Source organism: Vicugna pacos, unplaced genomic scaffold, assembly GCF_048564905.1.
Source record: "Vicugna pacos unplaced genomic scaffold, VicPac4 scaffold_113, whole genome shotgun sequence".
NCBI classification, from domain to species: Eukaryota; Metazoa; Chordata; class Mammalia; order Artiodactyla; family Camelidae; genus Vicugna; species Vicugna pacos.
This window is the reverse complement of record NW_027328793.1, coordinates 545,273-568,984: the sequence shown is the minus strand read 5'-3', so window position 1 is coordinate 568,984 and position 23,712 is coordinate 545,273. Positions and strand designations below refer to the sequence as shown.

At 39.6% G+C, this 23,712-nt stretch overlaps 1 protein-coding gene and 1 long non-coding RNA gene across 2 annotated transcripts in view; both read right to left on the bottom strand.

Moving 5' to 3' along the window:
- Positions 1-8,168: 8,168 nt before the first annotated feature.
- Positions 8,169-9,496, bottom strand: LOC140694949 (uncharacterized). Its single transcript, XR_012070604.1, has 2 exons — positions 9,235-9,496; positions 8,169-9,110 (listed from the first exon to the last, which is right to left on the bottom strand). It is a non-coding gene; the product is annotated as an uncharacterized lncRNA (long non-coding RNA).
- Positions 9,497-9,517: 21 nt separating this feature from the next.
- Positions 9,518-23,712, bottom strand: part of LOC140694942 (uncharacterized) — a 32,657-nt gene continuing 18,462 nt past the window's right edge. Inside the window, exons 8-17 of the mRNA XM_072957936.1 lie at positions 22,661-22,723; positions 22,068-22,159; positions 21,621-21,683; positions 18,856-18,906; positions 16,950-17,012; positions 15,578-15,640; positions 12,215-12,251; positions 9,814-9,825; positions 9,577-9,725; positions 9,518-9,544 (exon numbers count right to left, since the gene is read on the bottom strand). Of these exons, the coding sequence (XP_072814037.1) occupies positions 9,518-9,544; positions 9,577-9,725; positions 9,814-9,825; positions 12,215-12,251; positions 15,578-15,640; positions 16,950-17,012; positions 18,856-18,906; positions 21,621-21,683; positions 22,068-22,159; positions 22,661-22,723 (620 nt within the window). The remainder of the gene's footprint in view (positions 9,545-9,576; positions 9,726-9,813; positions 9,826-12,214; positions 12,252-15,577; positions 15,641-16,949; positions 17,013-18,855; positions 18,907-21,620; positions 21,684-22,067; positions 22,160-22,660; positions 22,724-23,712) is intronic.

The following is a 23,712-nucleotide window of genomic DNA, read 5'->3' as shown; positions in this document are numbered from 1 at the left end:
TCAGAAAATATTACTATTATAATATTATCCCTTGGAAGTCTTCTCCCAAGCATGAAGTCAAAGCTGCCAAGAGAAGTTTGTGTAGCAGCACACCTAAGGGGAAACCACCACTTTCACTAATAATTGCTTTCTATTAGGAGATGAAAATAGTCTTAGTTTTTGTGTTAGTATTGTGTTCAGGAAAAAGTATGTGTAGTTTGTTTTATTCTTTGAAAATAATTATAATCTTAAACTGCTAATGGGTGCAGGGGATGATGAAAATGTTCTGAAATTAGACAGTAGGAATGGCCACACAACTCTGTGAATACATTAAAAACCACTGATTTGTAAACATTAAAAGGATGAATTTTAAGGCAGGTGAACTAATCTTAATAAAGTTATTATTTAAACTATTTAAAATTTGAAGCATCTTTAATGTTGCATGTATAAATAAGAATATTTTATACCTAATATATATAATTTTCAACTTTACTCCTTAAATTTAAGAACAGTAAAGGAAAATGTTTTAGTAGTTACTTTTTCTATGCAGAATTTTGGAATGCTTTCTTAAAACTGATTTTGGTATAGTTCTGAATTAAGTGCGAGTAAAACCTTAAAATAAAACTAAATCAAATAATGTAAATCAAAGTCCTAGGAAAACATAAGCATTATCAAAAAGGATCTCATTGCTATAGTAAGTAAACAGGTATAAGTTTACGATTTGTAAAATGTCAAATATACTGTTAAAATATTTGTCTATTATCTAGGCTTTTTCCCACTCTAAGTTCCATTTATCATGAATCACTGAGCATAATCACATTTTTATACAAAACATAATACAAGAACTCCATGAAGTGCATATTAAACACAAAGTACACATGCTAGGAGAAGGCTAGGAACATGCTGATGACTAGCACAAAGTCTCTGCCTTCAAAATCAAAGAAAATTTTAATACCTGGATTTTAATTGGAATATTTTTTTCCTGAATTAATTTTTGTTATTTTCTTGGGTTCTTTTCACAATGAGCCATTGAATTAGAAATGATGCTATTTATGGATTTTCTGACAATATAGCATAAAGTAAATATCTGTATTCTTAAATTTAGATGCTAATATTATACCCTAAAGTTCAAAAAACATTGTTGATTTGACATTCTCATACGGACCTTGTCATCTACACAGATGAAAATGCTTGAGCAAGCATTTGTTACTTAAAGTTAAGATTCTATGTTATGAATATTTTAGTCACAAAAAGTGTATAAACTAAATATGCCAAATTAAGTAAAGCTTTATATATACAAGAATTATTTTTTAAAGTGTTGTCAGTACAATTTAAACTGATAATCTAATCTATTCTCTTTCATCTTCTCAGATATTTTTTAGCAAAAACAAAGGCCCAAGTGTGCTAAGTTGAACCTGATGGAATTGCCATTTTGTAGGTACTGAGTGGTCAGATACTGACAGTTTTGTGTAGTTCAAGCAAACAGAAGTACTACTGCACTGACAGACTGTATATTGAGATACACAAAGGCATGCTCCAGGCCATTTCCTCACAAAACTGTTCTGCCCTCCAGAATAAGAAGATATTAAGTAAAATCCCAAATTGGTTGGCATTAAAGTTCATCATGGTTTAATCCCTCAGAATGACCTGTTCCTGAATATAGACTCAACCTTTCTAGTCTTCTATATATTTGTGATTTTGTTGCTAACAATAACGTAGATTTTTAAAGAAAATTTATTTACTGCAATCAAAGCTAGTGCCCTTCTAAATGTTTTTCACTGGATTATTTCCACCTTCAGATTCACTGGATTACTTCCACCTTCAGCTTCCCTCTCAAAATTAATCTAAACCTGAAAGGGGATGGGGAAGCAAACAGAGGGCATACTGTTGTGTATAAGGAATGTTTCAGTGAGAATCATTAAAAAGTGCTGAGTATTATTGAATTTTATCAAGCTTTAGAGTAGATCATTACCAGATAAGCTGGCTTGAGACATGGGAGGTCCACCTGTTAGTACAAGTATCTTAATTTCCATCTGCATTCATTTTTTAAATCTATATAATATCATTTACAATATTATTTCCTAAGCTTCACTGCAGCGCTGTTGTTCAGATTAAATATGTAATATCCATAAGCACTATTTTCAAAATAAACAATACATTTTAATAACTATTATTTTTGTATTAACTTCAAATTACAACAATGCAATCACATAAACATTTGACAAAAGTAATCCATGTCTCAGTGGTATTCTAAAGGGTATTTGTGACATAGCAAATGCCACAGAAAATGGCTCTATTTTTAAAACATTAGTATAATGTAGTACATCTATAATAATCCTGCCAGCAAGAAATCCTCCCTCCCAGATTTTACATACAGGATTGCACTTTCAAATCCTCCTGAAAGAAAGCTCATTCAGTTGTCCATTTTCAAATTTACATATAATCTGAAATACTACCATAGCCTGAAATCTCTCTTCCTTTCAATTAGCTAAACTAATTTTATGGTACCACAAAGTGTGAGCAGAATTTTTTACATTTACTTTGAAAGTAAGTATGCTGATACAGTACATCATCCTATAAGAACTATAACCTGTGTATTAAATATAAAGCAATTTATTGTATCAGTTGAGATGTTTGTAACTGAATACATGACTCAACCTGACTGAATAAGAATATTTATTATCTAATATAACAACGGTATAGAGTTAGTCTAGGACTGTTAGACACATTGGTCCAATGCTGCTCTCAAAGACAGGAGGTTCTTTTTACCTTTCTTTTCCACCATGTTCAGTTTGACTTTATGTTCATGGATGCAAGACTGTAGTTGATTCAGATGAAATATTAAGATATAAAAATATGCAGGTGAAGAAAAGGACTATCTCTTTCCATGTTCTCTAAGGAGAACTGAAAGTCATTGTAAAACTTTTGCTCACAAATCATTTGCCAGGATAGGCTTGTATGTAAATCACTGCCGAGGGGCATAGGATTGCCATATTGACCAAGGTAAGTCATGTAGAGTGGAAAGGATGTTGGAAAGTCAACCACAAAAATCACCTTAATCATACACTCTTCCATTATTCACATATAAAGAGTCATCATATGTATGCATAAATCTTAACATGAAAATACAGGCTTCTGAGATGGTTTCTTAAAAAATATTCAGAAGCCAGAAAAAATCCTGCACTCCAGATTAACACCTAAGTAGCTTTCAACTGATAAGTAAAAAAAAAACAAAAAAAAAATAAGAATTTTATTTATTTCATCTGACCTCATGTAGTTGTTAATTACACATGCTTCTGTTTTCTCCATAAGGGTTCTCTCTTCATGCCAGAAAAAAAACACTGAGTTACCTACTTTCCACAGTTTCAGAAGGCAAGATGTTCACCAGGTGGTCAAAATATGTTCATTTCACTTAATTTCAGAATTTACAAGTAAGAGTAGTTGAAAATCTCAGCTTACATACTCAGAATTTTAGCATTTCACGATCACATATAAACAAATGAAAAAAAAATTATCAGATGTTTGAAGAAAGCCTCTAACATAAAAAAGTCTTAACAAAGAAAGGGGAAAATGGGAATTTGGAGGAAATAGAGAACAATTTGTAAACAGAAATCTCAGAGAGAAAATTTAAAATGATTATATGTATGAAAAAAATAGAATCCTATAATAAAAAATATTTAAAGAACAGAGTTAACTCCGTGTGTATAAAGTGTGTATGTATAACTATATATATAAAGATACAGTTGATAAAAATATCCAGTTTTAAAATCAAAAGACATGGGAATATATAAGAAAAATATATCAGTTAGGGAACCAGTCCAGAAGTATCAATAGCTAAAAATAAGAGTTCCAAGAAACATAACAGAGAATATGGAAGTGAACATTTATATTTAACAGCAAATGTCCCATAACTGAATAATAGTTTCCAGAAGAATCAGAAAAGCCCCCATAGCAATGACCAGAAAAACACCTATACCAAAACCAGTCACCCTAAAATTTCACAACAGTGGATATGAAGTGAAGAGTCTAAACTCTTACAGAGGGAGAGAAAAGAAAACAGGACCCTCCACAGGATCATGATACAGAACATCCTTAGCCTTCTCATTGGAAACTAGGAGAAGGTGGAATGATGTTTTCAAATTTCTGAGACAAGATGGTGTGGATCCAGCCAGACCACCAACCATGTATGAAGGTTGTCTAAAGGATTTTCAGATAGTCAAAGTCTTGATGCACATATTCATCCTCAAGAAGCTGACTGGAGTTTGTGCTCTGCACAGAGAAAGTGGAAGAACGGATACACTGGAAAGAGCTTTCCTGCAGAAGAGGAGTGACAGCTGATTGGCAAGAGAAAGAAATCCCAAGATGACCACCCAGCAGGAAGTCTAGACAGCAAATGATTCAGACTGGAGCTGGAGGATGAAGGACTTCAGGAGGAAGACCTCCAAGAAAGAGCAAAACTGAATAGGAACGTATTTAGGTCCTTTGAGGAGACATTTAAAGATTGTTTGAGGATGAACTTGTGATGGTCACACTGAGAGGTGACCAAATGAAAAAAGTAACCCTAGGGCAACAATGAATTGGGCAGAATATGAAATATAATGTTAATATACTACATGGCATATTCTACGTGGCTTTGCTATGAATACTATTTACATAGTCACATAATGCAAATATTGACTATTGAGTTAACTGCTAAATACTAAGAATCTGATTTATGTAATTTTTTGGGAAGAAACGTTGTGTGTGTGTATGTGTTCACAGGTATATGCTTATACATGTGGCTGTAAATACGAGCTCTTGCAGAGAGAGGGCAGCATAAGAAAGCTCAATTTTTCTCCTGTGTTTTCCATTTTGGCAGGTCCATAGATACTGCTTATGACTGAATAATTAAGAAAGAATAGGATACCCATGTGATTCAGAAAATGGAGTAACTAACAGAAGGAACAGCTGAAATGTTAAATGGAGTATGGTATCTGGGGTTTACAATCTGAAGTATGGGAGAGCAGAACAAAATACCTGTTTTGGTGCAAGATTCATAGAGCTATCAAACTCTTTCAACAATAAGTGGTCTAATTTTGCTAAAAATAAGAATCAAAGAAACAATGGGTAGAATACTCCTGAAAATGAAGTAGCTCCTAGTGAAGAAAGGAAATGAATGAATGGCCATGGAACAGTTGTTTTTTTAATTTGTCAATTATTTTATACCTGTAAAATAAGTATGCCATGTGTATATATAATCTATTCAAAAATTAATCATATGATATGTAAAGGGAAAAAAAAAACACAGAGACTATGATGTTATATAATCATGCCCCTCCAGAATATATACACAGTTTTAATGAAATGTTGCCTGAAATGCAGGCACAAAATAGACCATAAGTATGTGTGGGATACCTTGAAGGAAATGTCATATAATGAACTTATCACCTTCCATCTTACGGTATTCCATTATGAAATATATAGCTTAAAATTTGAGACTATATCTTGAAATTAGTATCTCTTGAAAAAACTTTTGCTGGACACTTACCTACTTTTTAAATTTTCTATTCAATAGAAACAAATGATGCTTCATCTTAGTGATTTCATAATTGATTATCCTGAAAATTAACATTTTCAAGTTTTGATATTTTATGCAGTAAAGGCATTCCATTTTTTACATTATTTGTATTCCACCATGGGAGTTTATAAATATAAGATGGATCTATCCCAGAATAGCAACTACCTAGTAAATAGGTCCATATGTTTAGGAGAACAACTTTCCACCTGCATGTCTGTAGGACTCCTTTGCCTTCTCCCTCTCCACCTCCCACCAAGTCCCCTTCTGTCATATCTTACTTGATGTAGCAGATGTGGATTACCTAGAGATATACAACAGCTTTTAAAAAATTGAATAATTACAGATTTTATCAGCATGGTAATAAAAAGTTTTATCTTTCAAACTCAGAAAACCATTGGGTGCTAGAAAACATTTAAATAAGTTTACATTTCTCACATTAAGATTCCCTGATTTTTCAAAGAATAATTCATACTGACAGCTACAAAGAGCTTTACGGAGGGGAGTGTTTTTTTTCTTGTAATATACATAGTCCAATCTAAATGTAATGGCTGCATTTGAACCCACTTAGAGTTAGAGACATGGGGAAGCTTAGTTTCTTGAGTCCTATGTAATATAACAGTATGTCTTTAGAGAAATCTGTCCTGTTGGGAGAAAGGGAACTCTAGTAATATCTTGAATGTACCCCAGGGTGGATCTATTCTTATGCAAATACAATAACCTCGGTTCTGTATTTCTATGCATGATGCTGCTCCTGAGCCAAGCTACTGGGGGAGAGAAAAATGACTGTACGGTATGTCAAATTGATTCTGCCTCTCTTGTGGAGCATGTCAAATACATTGCATTTTTCCTGAGCCCATTTAGATGGAGTATCATCCTGCTGTGTTCCTTTGGATCCTGTACAGACTTCTGATTGCTGAATTGTAACACTAATCATAATAATTATCTATGTAACAAGTTCACAATATGAATTGCTACAGATGGTCACATTTTCTTTCACAGAGCACTCAAGCTTATTTGTACAATCTACTTGCTCCCAGATAAAACAAAAGGCAACATGTAGGTTTTTGTATTTCATCACATAATATAAGTGGCAATTTAGGCCTAGTACATCAGAGGAAATGAGAGATGATAAGAGAGAGTGCTAAAGAACTTTTCAATAAAGCATATTTGGATTTTGCTATTAGTTTTACAGATATTATCATTACATCTCCAATTAAATACTAAGGATTTGTTTTTTCACAGCAAGCAATTTTGTTTTTTCTATCTAGAATCTGATATTCATTTTGACCAAAGAGGACATGCAAATGAATTATAATTCAAATATAATACTGTAAGTATAAGTTATTGAAATAGAACATAGAGCAAATTTATGACCTTCAAAAAATGGTCTTCTAGGATTGACTGCAGCTGGAAACAGTTTACCCTCCCTGTCACTTCAACAATTGCCATGTGGGCCTTTAGTTCCAATCTGGTCACCACTTAACAGGTGGCAGCAGGACTGGAGAGAGATTTTGCTGATATTGACACTGATGCTCTGCTGAAGAGATATTTTACTTTTGTCTTGTTTCTGATTCTGAAACATGGCCCATTTTGCTGACCAATGTTTTCTACAATTTGTATGCCAACAAATTCACTACAGCAAAGGGGAAATTCCTTCTCCTCTGACTTTTATTTAATATTTTATCAAAATCAAAGGAGCCTCTGGCATTATGAGGATAAATGCACAGAACATGAAAAGACTAGGAACCTTAGTTGAGTGTCTTACGGTGTCTAACTTGTATCTACTTATGACCAAATAGAAGCAAATGTTCAATATACATCTATAAAGGTGACCACATCCCATTTCTCTGCTCTGAGTTCATTTTTGGTTTCACTAGTGGTTTAATTTTTAGCCACTAGGATTTTATATGGTCCATCCTGAAATAAGAACCAGACGTGATTTTTGCATAGTAACTTCATACCCTAGTCACTGGTCTATACTGTGCCTTCTGCACTGTGTCCTCAGTATTGAAGTAGTTGCTGAAGTATCAGGAGTGAAATTATGTAACAGCTTTTTAATTAATCATGTGACTCATACATTTTAAACTGAACATCATAAATCCATTTGAATAGACACCCAACAGTTGTAATGCCTGAGAAGTGAAGGGCTCAGATATTCTTTAGAAAATAAAAACATATAGAGTACATTTTTCTTGAGGTCCATCTGATAGTTTATCCTCTTCACTTTAAAGTGTACATGATAAAGTGAATGCTATCTTGTAACTCTTTTTTTCACTACCACTGCCATTTTTATTTCCTGAAAACTTGATTCCTCTTTATTGTAAAGAATAAAATTTAAACTTCCTGTCTTTCTAACTTGAAAAACCAAGGAATGAAAACTCTGTTCTGGGACAGCTAGAAGATGTCAATTAATTCATTTAAACTACAACAGGAAATAACAGAGTAACAGACATCAGATTCCTTTGGATGGATGGCAGATAATTAACCAAATGATTTCAAAATGGGGGGTGAGGGTATAGCTCAGTTGGTAGAGAGCATGCTGAGCATGCATGAGGTACTTGGTTCAATTCACAGTACCTCCATTTGAAAAAGAAAAAAAAAAGAGAAACGAAATGATTTCAAAACGTTCAAATATAGATAAATAATTCAAAGTCAATTTTATTTTTACTAGATATTAAAGGATGCATGATGCAATACAAGCCATATTAATATGCCACAGAGATTTCCATACCTATGCTATTTCTCTCTGACTCCCAAGGATGTGCCTTCTTATAAGACCATGATGATATATAAATGATTTTTAAGCTAATATATATATTTCTTTTGATATTTTTCAAGAGTGAAAGTTACAATAGCTAACATTTATTTTTATAAGATAAGAAAGACATCTTTCTCATTGCAGAGTCGCAAAATACTTTTCAAGGAAAGTATTTAGGGGTATAGAGGGTATAGAAATTAAAAACTTATCTATAAATAAATTTTCTTACAAAATATTGCTTCCAGTTTCTAGATATGGAATCATAATTTTCTCAAGTTAAAATATTTGCTACATCCAAATACCAAGTGCATGCTTTTCAAAGATTTATTAGCTCATTAATGATTGAAATAGTTAAAGGGTAAAGCTGTTCCAAAGAGCATTTTGAGGAACCAGGCAAGCATAGGCATTTAAAATTCAGGACTCAGTGTGCATGAAGACCCCGAACAGGTGAAACTATCTGACTGTGACAGAAGCCCGGAGCATCTTATGGTTCAGAAAGAGACAAGAGAAAACTTATGAAATGCTGAAGGTGCTCAATGTCTTGAACCATGTCTTGGTTGCAGGGGTTTAACCCTATGTCAACATCCACCCAGCCGTAGACGGGATTGGTGTGCCATCTCTACACGTTACCTGGGTATGGATTTTATAGCCTGAGTGAAAAAAAAGAAAGAAAAGTCCATTCTACTGACCTCGTGATACTGGTTAGCACAGTGCTTCAGCACAGGCTCTGAAGGCAGGTCAAATCAGTCCACCCCTAATAAGATATCTGACCTTTGATGATAGACTTAACCTCTCTAAGCCTTGGATTTCTTCTCTCTGGAAGGGAGATGCATGGTAACACCAACCTTGTAGAGTCCAGGGAAGAATTCAGTAAAACGGTGTTCACGAGGCACATGGCACTCACCCTGGGCCCCCCCACCTGGCCGCGGCCCCCACGTACCAGCAGAGCCTCCGGGAGGTTGTGCCCCTCCGTGAAGGTGATGATGGCAGAGGTGATGCCCAGGACGCTGAGCTCCAGAGTGGCGGTGCTGATGGTGTCGGCATCCTGGGCCCAGCCCGCCTGGAAGAACACGGCCACCTTCCTGAGCAGAAGGCCCGAGCACACGCGCTTGAACAGGTGTCTTGCCACAAACCTCGTGGCGCCCCCGAGGCTCCTGCTGCCGGAGGGCACTGCCAGGGCTGCCTCCCCGAGCGCCCGCAGGAGCGCGGGCCTGCCCCGGTAGTCAGAGAAGCGAACCAGGTGGTCTGTTCTGCTGTCGTCTGAGACCGTGGCCATCCGGGCCCCCGTGGGGCAGGTACCCCCACTTATGTCCATCTTCATCAACAGAGAGACAATGTCTATCCTCCTCTCAAACTCCAGCTGGGAGACGTCATTTGATGTGTCCAAGGTGAAGACCAGGTCAGTTGGGAACACTGGGCATCTGGAGACACCTAGACACACGGACACGCAGATTTGGGATTGTCTGCAAGGCCTCTCAACAGGGGAAGGCGGGTGTGAATAAGAAGAAATGCTATTTACCTATTGAACAAGCTGGAAGGGGGACGATTTGGGAGAGAAGAGAAGACACCGTTAGTTACCACAGGCAACAGCGTGTTTGACACGCGAGGTCTTCGGCTGAGAACCATCTCCTCTGAGACACTCGAGCCTCCCTGCCTCCTGCCTGAGTGTGGCAGAGACCTTGACTTGCTCCCCAATGCCCACTCTCCCTTTTTTCCAGAACAGAACCCCAGTCTCTGGCCAGGGGTCTGGCTGCCTGGAACAAAGACGATATTTCCCGGGGTGGGTAGCCAACTTACTTAGTTCTGGATAATAGAATCAGAAACCTGGCGGGCACAATGTTCTTCTCCTTTTCTTTCCTTTCCCTGCTGGCTGAAGCTTGATAGACATCTTGGACCACGAGGTGACTGGGAAATAGCATCCTCGCCCCAATGGCAGAGCAAGAGAATACAAAGAGCCTGCCTCTCTGAGCACCGTGGAGTTCCAGTAGCACTGACTGGCCCCGTCCAGGCTCCAACTTGGGAACTACATTTGTGTCTGTGCTTCTGGGCACTGAGCTCACACTGTGCTCACCTTCAACCTGATACCCTGAGCTACTCTGCAACTGTATCCACACATACCCACGCACATACACACACACACCTTAAAGTACATACATATAATACAAAATACATTAATTAAATTATGTGAGTGTGTGTACACAAGTTATTTTCATGGAAAATAGCAGAAAGCAAAAAAATTAAAATCACCCTTAATTTATCATATGTATGTGTACATATGCACAGATATACTTTGTTGTTTTATTTTATAAAACTTGGAGCTCAGGGTATGTTCTATTCTGAATCTTTTTTTTCCCCCTTATTGTGTGATAAACATCTATTCTTTCCAACAATAAATTGAGAGCAAAGTCATCTGGCGTAACATGGACATCTCATAACTTCTTCCGCCAGCATCCCTTACTGGAACGTGCATCTGTGCATATCTGTCCAATTACAGCCCCATATTCTGATAATGTTGATGTGCATTGCCCAATGGCTCTTCAGAAAATGTGTGCCAATGGACGTTTTGGATTTCTCAGCTTTGGATAGGGATTTTTTTCCCCTCATTTTAAAAATCTTTCCAATTTGAGCCACAAAAGAGTATCTCATTTTAATTTGTATTTTTTGACTTCTCGTGAGGTCAAACAATGGCAGGTTTATTGTATTTTTTCTTTTCTGAATCCTCATTTATGTCTTTGGCCTGTTTTCAGTCTAAAAGACCTTTTTGCATTTAGGTTTAGCAAATATGAAATCTCCATGTTTGTAGATGAAAATGGTTGAGTAGCAGCAAGTTTACATATTTCAACATGATAGGGTAAAGAAGTTAGGACCTTTGCCTAGGTTCATGGCTTGTAGTGCATATTTTTTCCCCCTTTTTCTGTTTGGTTTTGACTACACAGTGCTCTTGAATGCAAAAGGGGTTTAACTTTTTATACAGCCAACTCTGAGACTCTTTCCCTTGGTGGTCAAGATGATGGTATTATTCTTTATGATTTCAAGGAAAAAAGATTCCAGATATCCTTGAACTGCAACTGGATGGGAATGGACAGAACGTGGAAGAGTTAGCATCTTACAGGGCAGGATGATAGTGGAGAAAATCCAGCTAAGCAATTTGCCAGATCAGCATTCTCTTCCTGTTGCCAGTGAGCAGAGAGATGTGCATATTATAGGATGCAAATATCCCAGAGAACATTAAGGACAGTAAAGGAATTCCAATCTGGGAACGTGACAAGGCATTACTTAGAATTCAATGATTCATCTTTCCATTTTTAAAACAAATGTTAACTCAAAAGGTCACATTCTGCAGAATAGATAAACAAGATTATACTGTGTAGCACAGGGAAAAATATATAAGATCTTGTAGTAGCTCATAGTGAAAAAATGTGACAATGAATATATAAATGTTCATGTATGACTGAAAAATTGTGCTCTACACTAGAATTTGACACAACATTGTAAAATAAGTATTACTCAATAAAAAAATGTAAAAAAAAAGATATGCAAAAGGTCACGTTCATTACTAAAGGCTCTCCATTAATCCCTCTTCTTTAAATGGAGGAAATAAAAGAACAGAGCTCCTCTCTGCCTGTCTTGTGATAAAGAAGTGCCGAGCTTCAGACACGCAGGTGCGTAATTGTCAGTGTGTTGCATGAGGCGCCATATCGTGGTGGAATTTTTCTTCCTGCCTTTCACCCACTTCATTTCTGAGACCACACTTGGGATGATGACTTAGCCAAGGCGGGGACTGAGCTGAATGTTAATTTATAATAGCCTTTTATGATGGACCACCTCAGTCAAATCCCCAGATGACTTCTGTCCCCAGCCCACGATCCATCCCCACTTCACACCACTGGCTCCTTTGGAGCCTTTCCCACACAACTTACGGCAGTTTTCTTGAGCAAGATGGATGATTTCGCAAGGCTGTGAGAAAGATGGAGAAAGAGAGGAAACGGTATTTAATTTGAAGCATATCTCTCCTCACCCTCATGACTTAGAAATGCCATATGGATGTTATCAGTGCCTATCTTAAGCTTCTGAATCCACAAAAGGAAACCCAAAAGTTCTTGCAGCAGATGGAACTCCCCAGAAGACATCATTCTAGATCCAGTGGATATTTTAAAATATTTGTAGCATTTTATATACAATAGAGTGCCCATATGAGTAGAGACAGGCAGATGAGGGGACCTCTTTTTTTTTCCCCTGAAGGAATCAAATCTGCTTTTGAAGAAGCTGAGTTCCAGGAATCTCAGCCCAGAAGGCAGAGGAATGCCTTCAAGTCTTGGAGCTTGTGTATTAGTGATTTCTGTGACACTTCTTTAGAATGGCGGCCAATATCCTCCAACCCCAACACCTCCCCTAGAATTCTGTTTCATCCTCTCAATCCTGTTCTTCCCTCGACCTCACCACTTCTGGCTTCTCAAGTGCCCCGAGATCTGCCTCCACCTCTCCCATAGGTACCTTGCTCCTGGGAGATGAAAAATCATCGTAACTTTTGAGAGTGGTTCCAGGTGGACCATAAGACAGAGTGGTCTGTACTACACTACATGTTGACTTATAAATACTTTATAAGCAATTTTTGAACTTACAAAAAGGCTTTCTTTTTTTTTTTTTTTGCACAGGGCTAGTAGCCTCAAAGTCTTTCATTTTACGTCAACTAGTGTTACTTTAAAATATCGAGATTTAGACTCTTATTCTACACTTTAAATTATTTAAGATATTATTTAAGCATTTAAAATATTATTCTGCTCCTTTGATTTGGTCATAACCTACCAGAGCAAAGTCTATAAACTAAGAACTTGTGAAAGAAGAAACTAAGGAACCTTTACAGAGTTCCATTTTGTGAAAGTGGAAAACTCTGTGTTCTGAAAATAATCAAGTCTAGAATTAAAATCTTCACATACCGTCATATCTGCCAAACCTTGGGGGCCCTTGATGCCGTGGAAGGAACAGAAATGGGTTCAAAATGCAAGATTCTGGCATTCCAATACATTATGGTGAAGATGGGATCCAATTAAATTTAAAAGCTTTTGCACAGCTAAGGAGCCCATCAACAAAACTAAACGACAACCTACAGAATGGGAGAGAATATTTGCAAATGATGTGACCGACAAGGGACTAATTTCCAAAATACACAAACAGCTCATACACCTTAATATCAAAGAAACAAGCAACCCAATCCAAAAATGGGCAGAAGACCTAAATAGACATCTCTCCAAAGAAAACATCCAGATGGTCAACAAGCACATGAAAAGATGCTCAACATCACTAATTGTTAGAGAAACGTAAATCAAAACTACAATGAGGTGTCACCTCACACCTGTCAGAATGGCCATCATTAAGAAGTCTACAAATGATAAATACTGGAGAGGCTGTGGAGAAAAAGGAACCCTCCTACACTGTTGGTGGGAATGTAAACTATTGCAGCCACTATGGAAAACAGTATGGAGATTTCTTAAAAAACTAAAAATAGACCTACCATATGATCCAGCAGTCCCACTCCTGGGTACATATCTGGAGAAAAATATAACTCTCAAAAAGACACCTGCACCCCAATGTTCATAGCAGCACTATTTACAATACCCAAGACATGGAAACAACCCAAATGTCCATCGACAGATGACTGGATAAAGAAGCTGTGGTATGTGGTATACAATGAAATACTACTCAGCCATAAAAAAGAATAAAATAATGCCATTTGTAGCAACATGGATGGACCTGGAGATCATCATACCAAGTAAAGTAAGCCAGAAAGAAAAAGAAAAATGCCATGTCATAAAGCTAGTATGTGGAATCTAAAAGACACAAATGAACTTATCTACAAAACAAGAACAGATTTATGGACATAGAAAACAAACTTATGGTTACCAGCAGGTAAAGAGGGTGGGAAGAGACAAATTGGGAATTCAAAAATTGCACCTCTTGGAAAGTGATGGAAATGTTAGCTACCTTGATTGTGGTTGTGTTTTCTTGGGTGTATACATCTACCAAAATTCATCAAACTGTACATCTGAAATGTGTGCAGTTTGCTGTACAGGAACCATACCACAATAAAGGTGTTAAAAAAAAAAGTTGGCATGAGAGTTTGAGAAGGTTCACCGTGTTACACAGAACACCTTCTGCATCACTTGTGGGCCTGGAGTTCTGTCTGACTCCTGAAGGAAGGAGTCAGAGTGTGTAGGGGATGAGTCCCAAACCCTGGAGTGCAGGATGCCCAGGGAGATGGTACATAAAGACTCCTAGAAGATCATTCATTTAGAGACCAAGTCACAGTCTGGGACAAATTCAGGAAGGGACCATTCAAGACCCCAGGACCATTTATAGGCAGCTCTCAGGTAGACCCCATTCCTCCCATCCTTTCTCCTCCGGCCACCCCCCACCACTCTATCTACTCCCTAGTGTCGCACGAGCCTTCAGAACAGAGCCGCCTGACCCCAGCCACTCTGGGAGTCTTAAGATCTTTGTTCTTATTTGGACTCTGCAAGGTAGTCATCTGTGACTTCCAGCCACTCATTAAAATCTTCTCAGCTTTTGTTTCCTCATCTGTGAAATGGGTATGAGTGGTCCTTCTGCTTTTAAGATGTTTTTATTCTACTTTTGATTTCAGCTGCACCCCTCCGGTAAACCCCAAACTGCAGTGAAATCACCTGGTCCAGCCCCCGGCTGCCTCACCATCCCATCCTCCACGAACGATGGCCTAGCCTCTTAGGACGAGATATGGGGTGAAACAACAACAGCCTTGAGACTTTCCTTTCAGACCAAGTACCTTCCAGGGAATTTTAGAAAGCTCTGTGGGCTTGCAACATCATCTGTTCAGGTAAGATTATATAAATGTCAGATTTTGTTAGGAGTTCTTTCTGTTTTTTGCATAATTATTGTTATGCATCTGGATTACATGGATAAACTCACTCTCCGGTGAGTTTTACAAATTGTTTTTTGTGTATTTAGACAGATTCATAAATCTCCACCCAACAGTGTAAATCAACTGCAATTCAATAAATTTAAAAATAAATAAATCTCCAGCCACTCTAAAATCTTCCCCACATTAAGTCAAAATATCTATACTTAATAAGTACCATACTGTGTAAGGACTTGAGGCTAATGTCCTCTAAAGCAAATCTGACCCACCCCCTATGTTGCTCCAACTGTGCATTTGAAATGTTCATTTCTTCTTAGAGATGCCTCTTGTCAAATCCTTATTTGTTTTTACAGAAAGGTTGAAAATAAATGAAAGGAGAAGTCCACGTTACCACTGGTCCTGGAGGGCCTGGGTCTCCTGGAGGTCCAACAAACCCAGGAAGTCCAGCATTCCCCTAAAAAGGAGCAAAACCAGAGGAATAAGCCGCTGCCCCCACCGTGAACACAACGTGATTAAAACCAACAGACCCGCTCTGGGATTCCAAGGTGTCATATATCTAAGGTCCAGCGAGGCTGCTATGGACCAGCCAATTTATGAACCATGATCAGTAGAGTGAGACTCAGAGGCTAGAAAGAGAAGGGGGTCTCTTTGAGGGAACCTTCTCAATCCCCCTACATACCTGACCCCTGGCAACAGGTGTACACACACGCACGCACGCACACACATCCGAACAGTTTTAAATCACTTCTCAATCCTCCGCTGAGGCTCCAGGTCATGTAATTAAAAGAATGCAGGAAATGTGTATTGAGGGCCAGGCATCAGGAGAAAAGAAACTCCCCAATTGCCTTCAGGTCTTCAGTGTCTAAGAAAAAGTATATGCTAACCACCGACTCACTGCCCGTCTTACAGGTATTTGAATGGATACAGTGTGATCTGCATGTAATTGGTGCTTTATCTTTTTTTTAATTTTAAACAAGAGAGAGAAGTCCTTCCGAGCAGGGAGCAGGCTAATCCTAGCCAGCAGCAAGCCAAGTTAGGCGTAGATCAGATTTTTCTTTATGTCCTTGCCAGGGTATAAAAACATCAATTACTGAGTGCCCAGAGGGTACACATCCTCTTTCCATTCCCCTTTTCTGCCCTGAACACTAGTCCATGGCCTTTTCCCAGAAGGCCTTCCTCTCTAATGTTTATCAGCTAAACAACCAAAGTTCTAGATATCCACAGGGTTACCCTTCCCAAAAAGGGCTGCTAATGATTGCGGCTCTTTAAGACTGACTCTTCTGAACCTAACAGAATGGGCTTTTCCTGGTAGATTCTCTAAAAAGCACAGTGAAAACATGACTCAGAGTCCACCAAGATGGCAGCCACATTCTTGACAGTCTAACCTGGAAGAGTCTAATCCTTGGACGAATCTTACAGAAATGGTAATGCTTGCCTTGCTGTTAAAGCAATACCCTTCCAAATGATGTTCAGATTTACCAAAGACAGCGGTGCCCCCAACTTTGGTTTTTTAAGGTTGATATTGCATAACTGAACCTCCAACTTCAATTTCCTGTCGTTATGGTTTGGTGAGCTGCACTTGCATTCAGAAGATGAAGGACAGCAGGACTAAGTAGGGAGTGACCAAGGAAGGTGCAGGATATCCTGAGGAGGACACAGGCTTCCTGCTAAGAAGTCCATTAACCCAGTGGAAGTACATTCCTGTGAGGAAAGTGTCATGATGTGACCTTCTGTGGATTTGGGGACATTCCCTTGGTTCTTACCTTCTTCCCTCTGATTCCTTTTGCCCCCTTTTCTCCTTGGGGGCCTGGATCACCATCTTCTCCCTTAAAAGAATCAAAAGTAGGACCTTGAGTGTAAAGAAAAATAACAAGTGCAAACAAATGACACATTCTGCATACTGGAGTGCCAGGTACTTAAAGATATCTTCTTACTTGTGCACCAGGGTAGCCAGGAAACCCAGGTTCACCCTAGTGTCAGAAATGAGATAAGGTCTTATTTAGTGTCATGTGATTAAGATCTTTCTTTGACATTCCTTGGTGGGGGGGAGGGAGAAGAAGCTATCATTGGAAATAGACTCAAAATAGGCACCAGAAAAAAAAAAATTATCACGCAAATGTTTTCTTGAGTTACTCCCAAATGGACATATTGTATTTCAATTATCCAATGTAATTGAGTTTTACAAATTCTTCCTCCCTCCTTGATAATGAAACTTTCCTCTTAAGCATTTTTTAATCTACAGGTTTAAATAACCAGATGGATGATCCAATGGAAACCAAAGGGAAGGGAAGGGCCACCACACCGATTGCTGGGAGGCAGGTGCTCACTGTCAGACCAAAGACGGACTACAAAGCAAGTATTCACTCAACAAATATTCACTTAGCACCTACTCTGTGCCAGACACTCCTCTCGGCACTAGGAAGTCAGTGGTGAACAGACCAAAGACCCTGCTATCAGGGAACCGACCTGCTAGTGAGGAAGAAATGCACAGTCTGTCAGGGGGAGCTCAATGCTATTCAAGAAAAAGGACTAAGGAATAAAGAATGACACGGGTAGGGGCAAGGGAGGTAACTATTTTATATAAGGAGGTCAGGTAAAAGCTTTTTGTAAAGGTGGCATTTGGGTAAAGACCAGCATGAACTGAAGAAGCAAGCCAAGCAGATATCTGGGAAGAAGAGCATCCCGGGGGAGGAGAGAGGATGTGAAGACTGTGAACAAGGGTGTGAGCGTGTGCTGTGCTGGAGGAGCAGTGAAGCAGAATGAGGGGCAGGGGAGGGGCAGGAGGCAACGAAGTCAGAGAGCTCACGGAGGGGCCAGCTGACGTGGAGTCTTGTAGGCCATCTAACAGTGGGGCAACTCTGAGTGACATCAGAAGCCACAGCCAGGCTTCGAGTAAAAGAGAGACAGGATCTGACATGTTTAAAGGATGGCTCTGGTTCCTGCAAGGAGAGCTCACCATAGGAGGTGGGGGCAGAAGCAGGGGGAAAAGGTCGGTGGCTGTTGCCTTAATCCAGGTGGAAAATCACATTGGCTTGACTCAGAGGGTGGCAATGGCGGTGGTGAGATGTGGTGCAATGGTGGACAGACTGTGAAGACAGACTCACCATTTGTTGATGGATTAAGTGCAGCGGGTAAGAGAAAGAGACTTATTTAAGACGACAGAAGCATCTGTCTTGAGTAACTGGCAGGATGGAGTCTCCACTCCCTGAGATGAAGGAGCGAGGTGCTTTATTTAGGAACACTGCATTGTGCATTTAGGAGCACCATGCATTCTGTCTGGGGAAACTCAGTGGGGCATCCACATGGAGAAGACGGTGGTCTCAGAAAAGGAGTCCAAATTGTCCAGAAGAGGGAAATGGGGAGGGACATCTCAAAGAGAAGCAAGAGTATTTGCAAAGGTAAGACACGGACAAAAGGTCTGGCACACCCGGAGCTGGGGTGGGACCATCCGGCACAGATGGAAGATGAGGTAAGGAGTTTGGCTTTTAAATAAGGGAGAAATAAAATCAGCTTTTATTTTTTAAGGAGGGAACTATGGCAGCTATGAAATGTCATAAACAACCTATAGAAATGATTTCCGGCATATGCTTGGGTAATAACCCTTATTCTAGTAAAATAAAATAAAAACTCTGGTCCTTGGTTGAGAATTCTCTGAAAGGTAACCCTCACCTTTGTTCCTTTTCTTCCTGGACGTCCATATCCATCTGGGCCAGAAAGACCCTAAGAAAATAATACACAATGAATCGTAGAGTCATCCAGATCAATAATTGGTCAATAAAATCATCTGAACACAGATAAATCAGCAGCACAAAGAGGCAGGGGAGGCAGAATGGGCTTGGCGGAGGTTTATCCCACCTTTGTAGGATAAACTTTAGACTGCCTTCCTAGGGTTAGGAGGTGATAAGGGTTTAAAACTTTGAAAGACCATGAGATAAGTAAGCTTGTGTGGGTGTGTGCTTTAATTTTTAACCCCATCTTCAGCAAGATTCTGACCTCAGCAAGAGGCTACCTTGGTTGCAGGAAGCCAAATCATTGCACAAAAGTTCCCCTCGAGCTAAACCTGCTTTCTTTGTAGGATAAAGTAACAAAGGAAGAAGCTCGCAAGCTGATAGATCTCTAGGTATGAAGACAAATTTGGAGGGGAAAGGATAGAGGTAATGTCATTTAGTGAATAAGTGCTTATGATATAAACCCAGACAGACCTGAATTTTTATTCCACTTCCAACACTGATTACAGAAGTGACCTTGGGCAAGTTACTCAACCACTGTAAGTTTCAGTGTCCTCATCTGTTAATTGGGGATAATAATATCATCTAAGTATCAGGGTTTGGGGAAAGATTAAGTGAGATTGTGCATGGAAAGCATGATGCCAGGCACACAGACAGTACTTGTTAAGTGGCCCTGATTCTGCTGCTCACAGTGGCCGTAGTAACAGTGATGCTGGTGGGGGGTTAATGGTGGTGGTGATGGTGGTGGTGGAGGTGCAGATGGTTCACGGTGGTAGTGGTGATGGTGATGATGGTGTTGTTGACAGTGGAGGCAGTGGGGAGGGAAGTCAATGTGGTGATGTTCATAATTATGAAAACGTTGATCATACTGCTGGGATCCTTAGCATCCGAACATACAGACAGTGAGCATTTCATAATAAAGGGTGAATTCAGAAACCTTTGAGATATTTTTTGCCAAATGGACAAAGATGGCACCTACATCAAGTAGGTCAACTGAGAAGAAAGATTTTAAAATTTTAAGCCATAAAAATCAGTGCTATAACTAAAGGAGGAAAATGTGAACTATTAGAAAAGAAAGAAAACAAGATAAAGAAAATGGCCCAAAATAAATTATTTGCAGGGGGGAAAGGATGCAAATGAGATTCAGTTGCTGTTATTCCAGCTTCTCTCTCACATGCCGTGTCCCCAGCACTGGCAGCCCCAGGTGCCCAAACCGAGCATTTTGGAGATGTCCCCTCTGATGTGACACCTTCAAGAAAGGCATTGCTGCTCAGTTTGTCTGGCCCAGGGAGAGGTCAGGACACAGAAGTTTGCATTGTTTTAAATCAGGATTCTTTATAAAGTTTAACAGTATTAAGGTCATCATCTGAGTTGAGTATAGATGCTAAACGTTATTTGCCACACTTGATAGTAATCCCATTCTTTCATTCTTTTCTTTCCCTTTCTGCATTAAAGTTTAAGTTTCTTAGGCCTGTTTTTTGTTTCCTCTCGTTGCTAACAACAGATGCAATTTCAGTGCTGAGTGCAGAACAACAGCAGGTCCTCCCTAATGAAAGAAATCTCAGAAATGTGAGCTGCAGGAAAGACAACATTATGCCCTATCATAAAGCTAATTCCCGTGAGGCAGCAAATTGGAAAGAGTCATGAAATAACTAACTTACTCTCGTGTTTGGAGAGATGACTAAGGTAAAAATGCATAGCCTGCAGACCATCCTTGGTCTCCAAAGACTCTTAAAATTTAAGTCTGCAACTCTGATTGGCTGTCTTATTTATTTCTCTGGGGGAAAAATATTGTTTCCTTGAACATTTCCGTATTCCTAAAGGCTCAAATGCTCCTAAGACATCTTGGTCTTCCAAAGAGAAGAGGGTCCTTGGAACTTCCCTCTTCGACAACATGCGAGAAGGCAGGATAAATTCCAAAGCATCTTTGGATTCTTTATTAATCTGAGGAGTTTGGGAGTCTCTGGACTGAGTGGATTCACAACAGCTCTAGTGATGGTCACATATTTGTAACCCCAAATATTCATCAAGAATATTAGAATTTTGTGTGAAGCAAGAACAAACAACAAAAAATTCGATCAGGAATCCAAAACAAAGACTGAAGGCTTACAGGTTGCCCTCTTGGTCCTTGTTGACCCAGTGGTCCTCTTTCTCCTGGAATACCACGTTCTTCCTTGTATGATGAAAAGTAAACACAAAATTAATTTTCTGCTGTGAGTTCATGCAATGTTATGTCATTTTCCTCAGATATGTTGCAGTCACTCTTTTGAAGTCCTATTGGCATCATCCTACAGTCTAAGGTCAGTATCTTCCTCTAGACTTTGTTAAATACAGGTAACTAGCAAATCTAGGAAAGATTTTGGTGCTGAAAATTAGCAAGCCCAGGTACGCAGTGCCAGTTACAAAATTTCACATTACCATGGCTTTCTCTAGGGGTGCGTGTATGACTCTATATTTGAGTCCTTATGTTTATCTATCTATTGATGTGTCCTTGTCTACTAATCTATGTAACCCTCTATCTGTCCATCTTTCTGTATGTCTTGTCTATACATCTTCCCTTGTCTATATCCACCTATCCAGCTGTGAGGTAATGGACAGTCAGTATCGTTACCAATGACATCAGACACTCATGCCAGAAATGATCTCATAATTCATAGAAGAGACCCCAAGCTGCAGTCAAGGAAAGGTGTGTTTTGTGACACTTACCTTCATTCCTCTTGGTCCGTCTTTTCCTTTGGAACCATTTGGCCCTGGAAGCCCAGCATTCCCCTGTAATGACACCACAACCCAAATTATCCGTAATGTTTTAGACAATTAATTTCATCTTCCAAAGTGCAACATATACACATGTAGCCTCTGAGCTGGGGGCTTGGGGCGGAGGAGCAGAGTGTTCTGAGCAAGAAGTCACCTCCCCCACATATCAAGAATGGGAGGGAGGATCTGGCTACCAGAGGGGAAGAACACCATCTGGCTAAGAGATTAGGAAGACAAATGCCTGGACTTTTAGTCACTCTGAATTAAAAATACGATCAAATGAGAATGAAAACAATACCATCGGTTATGAGGCTAGACATTTCCCGAACAAGAGAGAGGTGGCTCAGGCCTTCTTGGAGCTGCTGTTTGAGTCTCCAGGTACTCTAACCCCTGACTTACATCATGCTGCTCAGGTGTTTCAAGCTCTCTCAAATACTCCTTTGCCGCGCCTGATTGCCTGCCTCCATCTGATCTGACCCTTCCACGAGCCCCTGGAAACAGAGTGGGCGAGGCTCTCATCAGGCTCCAGAAAGAAAGACCCGAATTGGAGGCCAAGTTCAGCCACTTAAACGATCCAGATGAAGAGTCATTTCATCTCTTTGAGCCTCAGTTTCCTCATCTCTATAAAAGTAGGGTGATTTTAAGTAATGCTTCCTTATATGATTTTGAGGAAGACGTTAGTCATTTACACCCCTTTACACTACTGTTTTTCTCTTGAACTCTACATAAGGATAAGCCTGTGTCACACACCTTTGAGCCTCAAGCCCAATCTCATTAGTCAGTATATCCCCCAAACACCTAGAGTAGAAGGGGGACGGAGCTGGTGATCAAGGGCTACTTCCTTGAAACAGCTCTTTTTAGAAATTCCTGATGCCCACAGATCCCAGAACAAATGGGGTAGCCTTATGTTGTTTGCCCAGGAACATGCAGGTGCATGAACCGGCCCTTGGTAATGAGCAGCTATGTTGTAGCTGTCAGTGTCTCAAACCTACCTGAGCACCCAGTGAGCCTTTTTCTCCCAAAGTTCCTGGCGGTCCTTGCCTTCCTCTTGGTCCCTGGTCCACAGATGAAATTTAAATTCAACCAATTTTTATTGAGCTATTTCTTTTCCATGTACCACAAGACCATCTTGGATGCTGATGGAGGCACAAATGAAGGTGCTCTGACCCACCATGATCTCATTCATCACACTTGAATCAAGCAGCCTCATCACCCTGAAGCACCCACTCCCTCCAAACTCCCTCCATCAGGACACGAGTCCTCAGTATCTATATTTTTAACCTCCTCTCCAGCTGAATCTGACAAACACTAACAATTGCTTCCGTGTTTTAATTCACCCAACTAATTTTAAATCCTAAAAGGGGAATGAGAAAAGCTGTCAGGAAATTGATCTCCTTTGAGAAATCAACCTTTTCTTTCTCCACATAAAGGCTAAGGACAAGCGTTCACATTCTGATGTTATCAAGAGCCCAAACACATGGAAAAGTGGGCTAATCTCACTGTGCACCTTGCTAGGGGGTGTTCATTTTCTCCCCGATCTATTTTACTTTACTTACTTTACTGACTTTTTCTGCCACTTTAGATTTTCTCCCACTTTTCTGAGAGATGCTTTCCTCTGTGAAGGACTGACCGGGCTTCTCCATCCCTGGGTGAGGTTTTTTAATCACCATCCCATACCATCCGTAGTGGGAAGGTGAGAATCCAGGGGAGCTTTTACCGATTATCTCCCTCATGGTTCACGACATGACTTGCTCTCCTGTGTTCAGCCATACAATAAAGTGAACCCAAAGGAGAAACCCAGGACACAACAGTGGTGGGGGGGTCCACAGTTGAATTTGAATTGAGCCAGTGTTCAAGAGGAAAGCCGTAAGTATCTCTCAGCTCTTTCCCCCTAGGTTGTGGACACTATTTTCTACCATAAAATAAATACAATCGCATCTCTAATTACACTCTGATTTGATCCAGCTCTTTCTTCAGTACCTTTGTCAAGTGCCAAAACAGCAGAAACTTTCTTAAATGACCATCTGACACTCATAGGATTTTT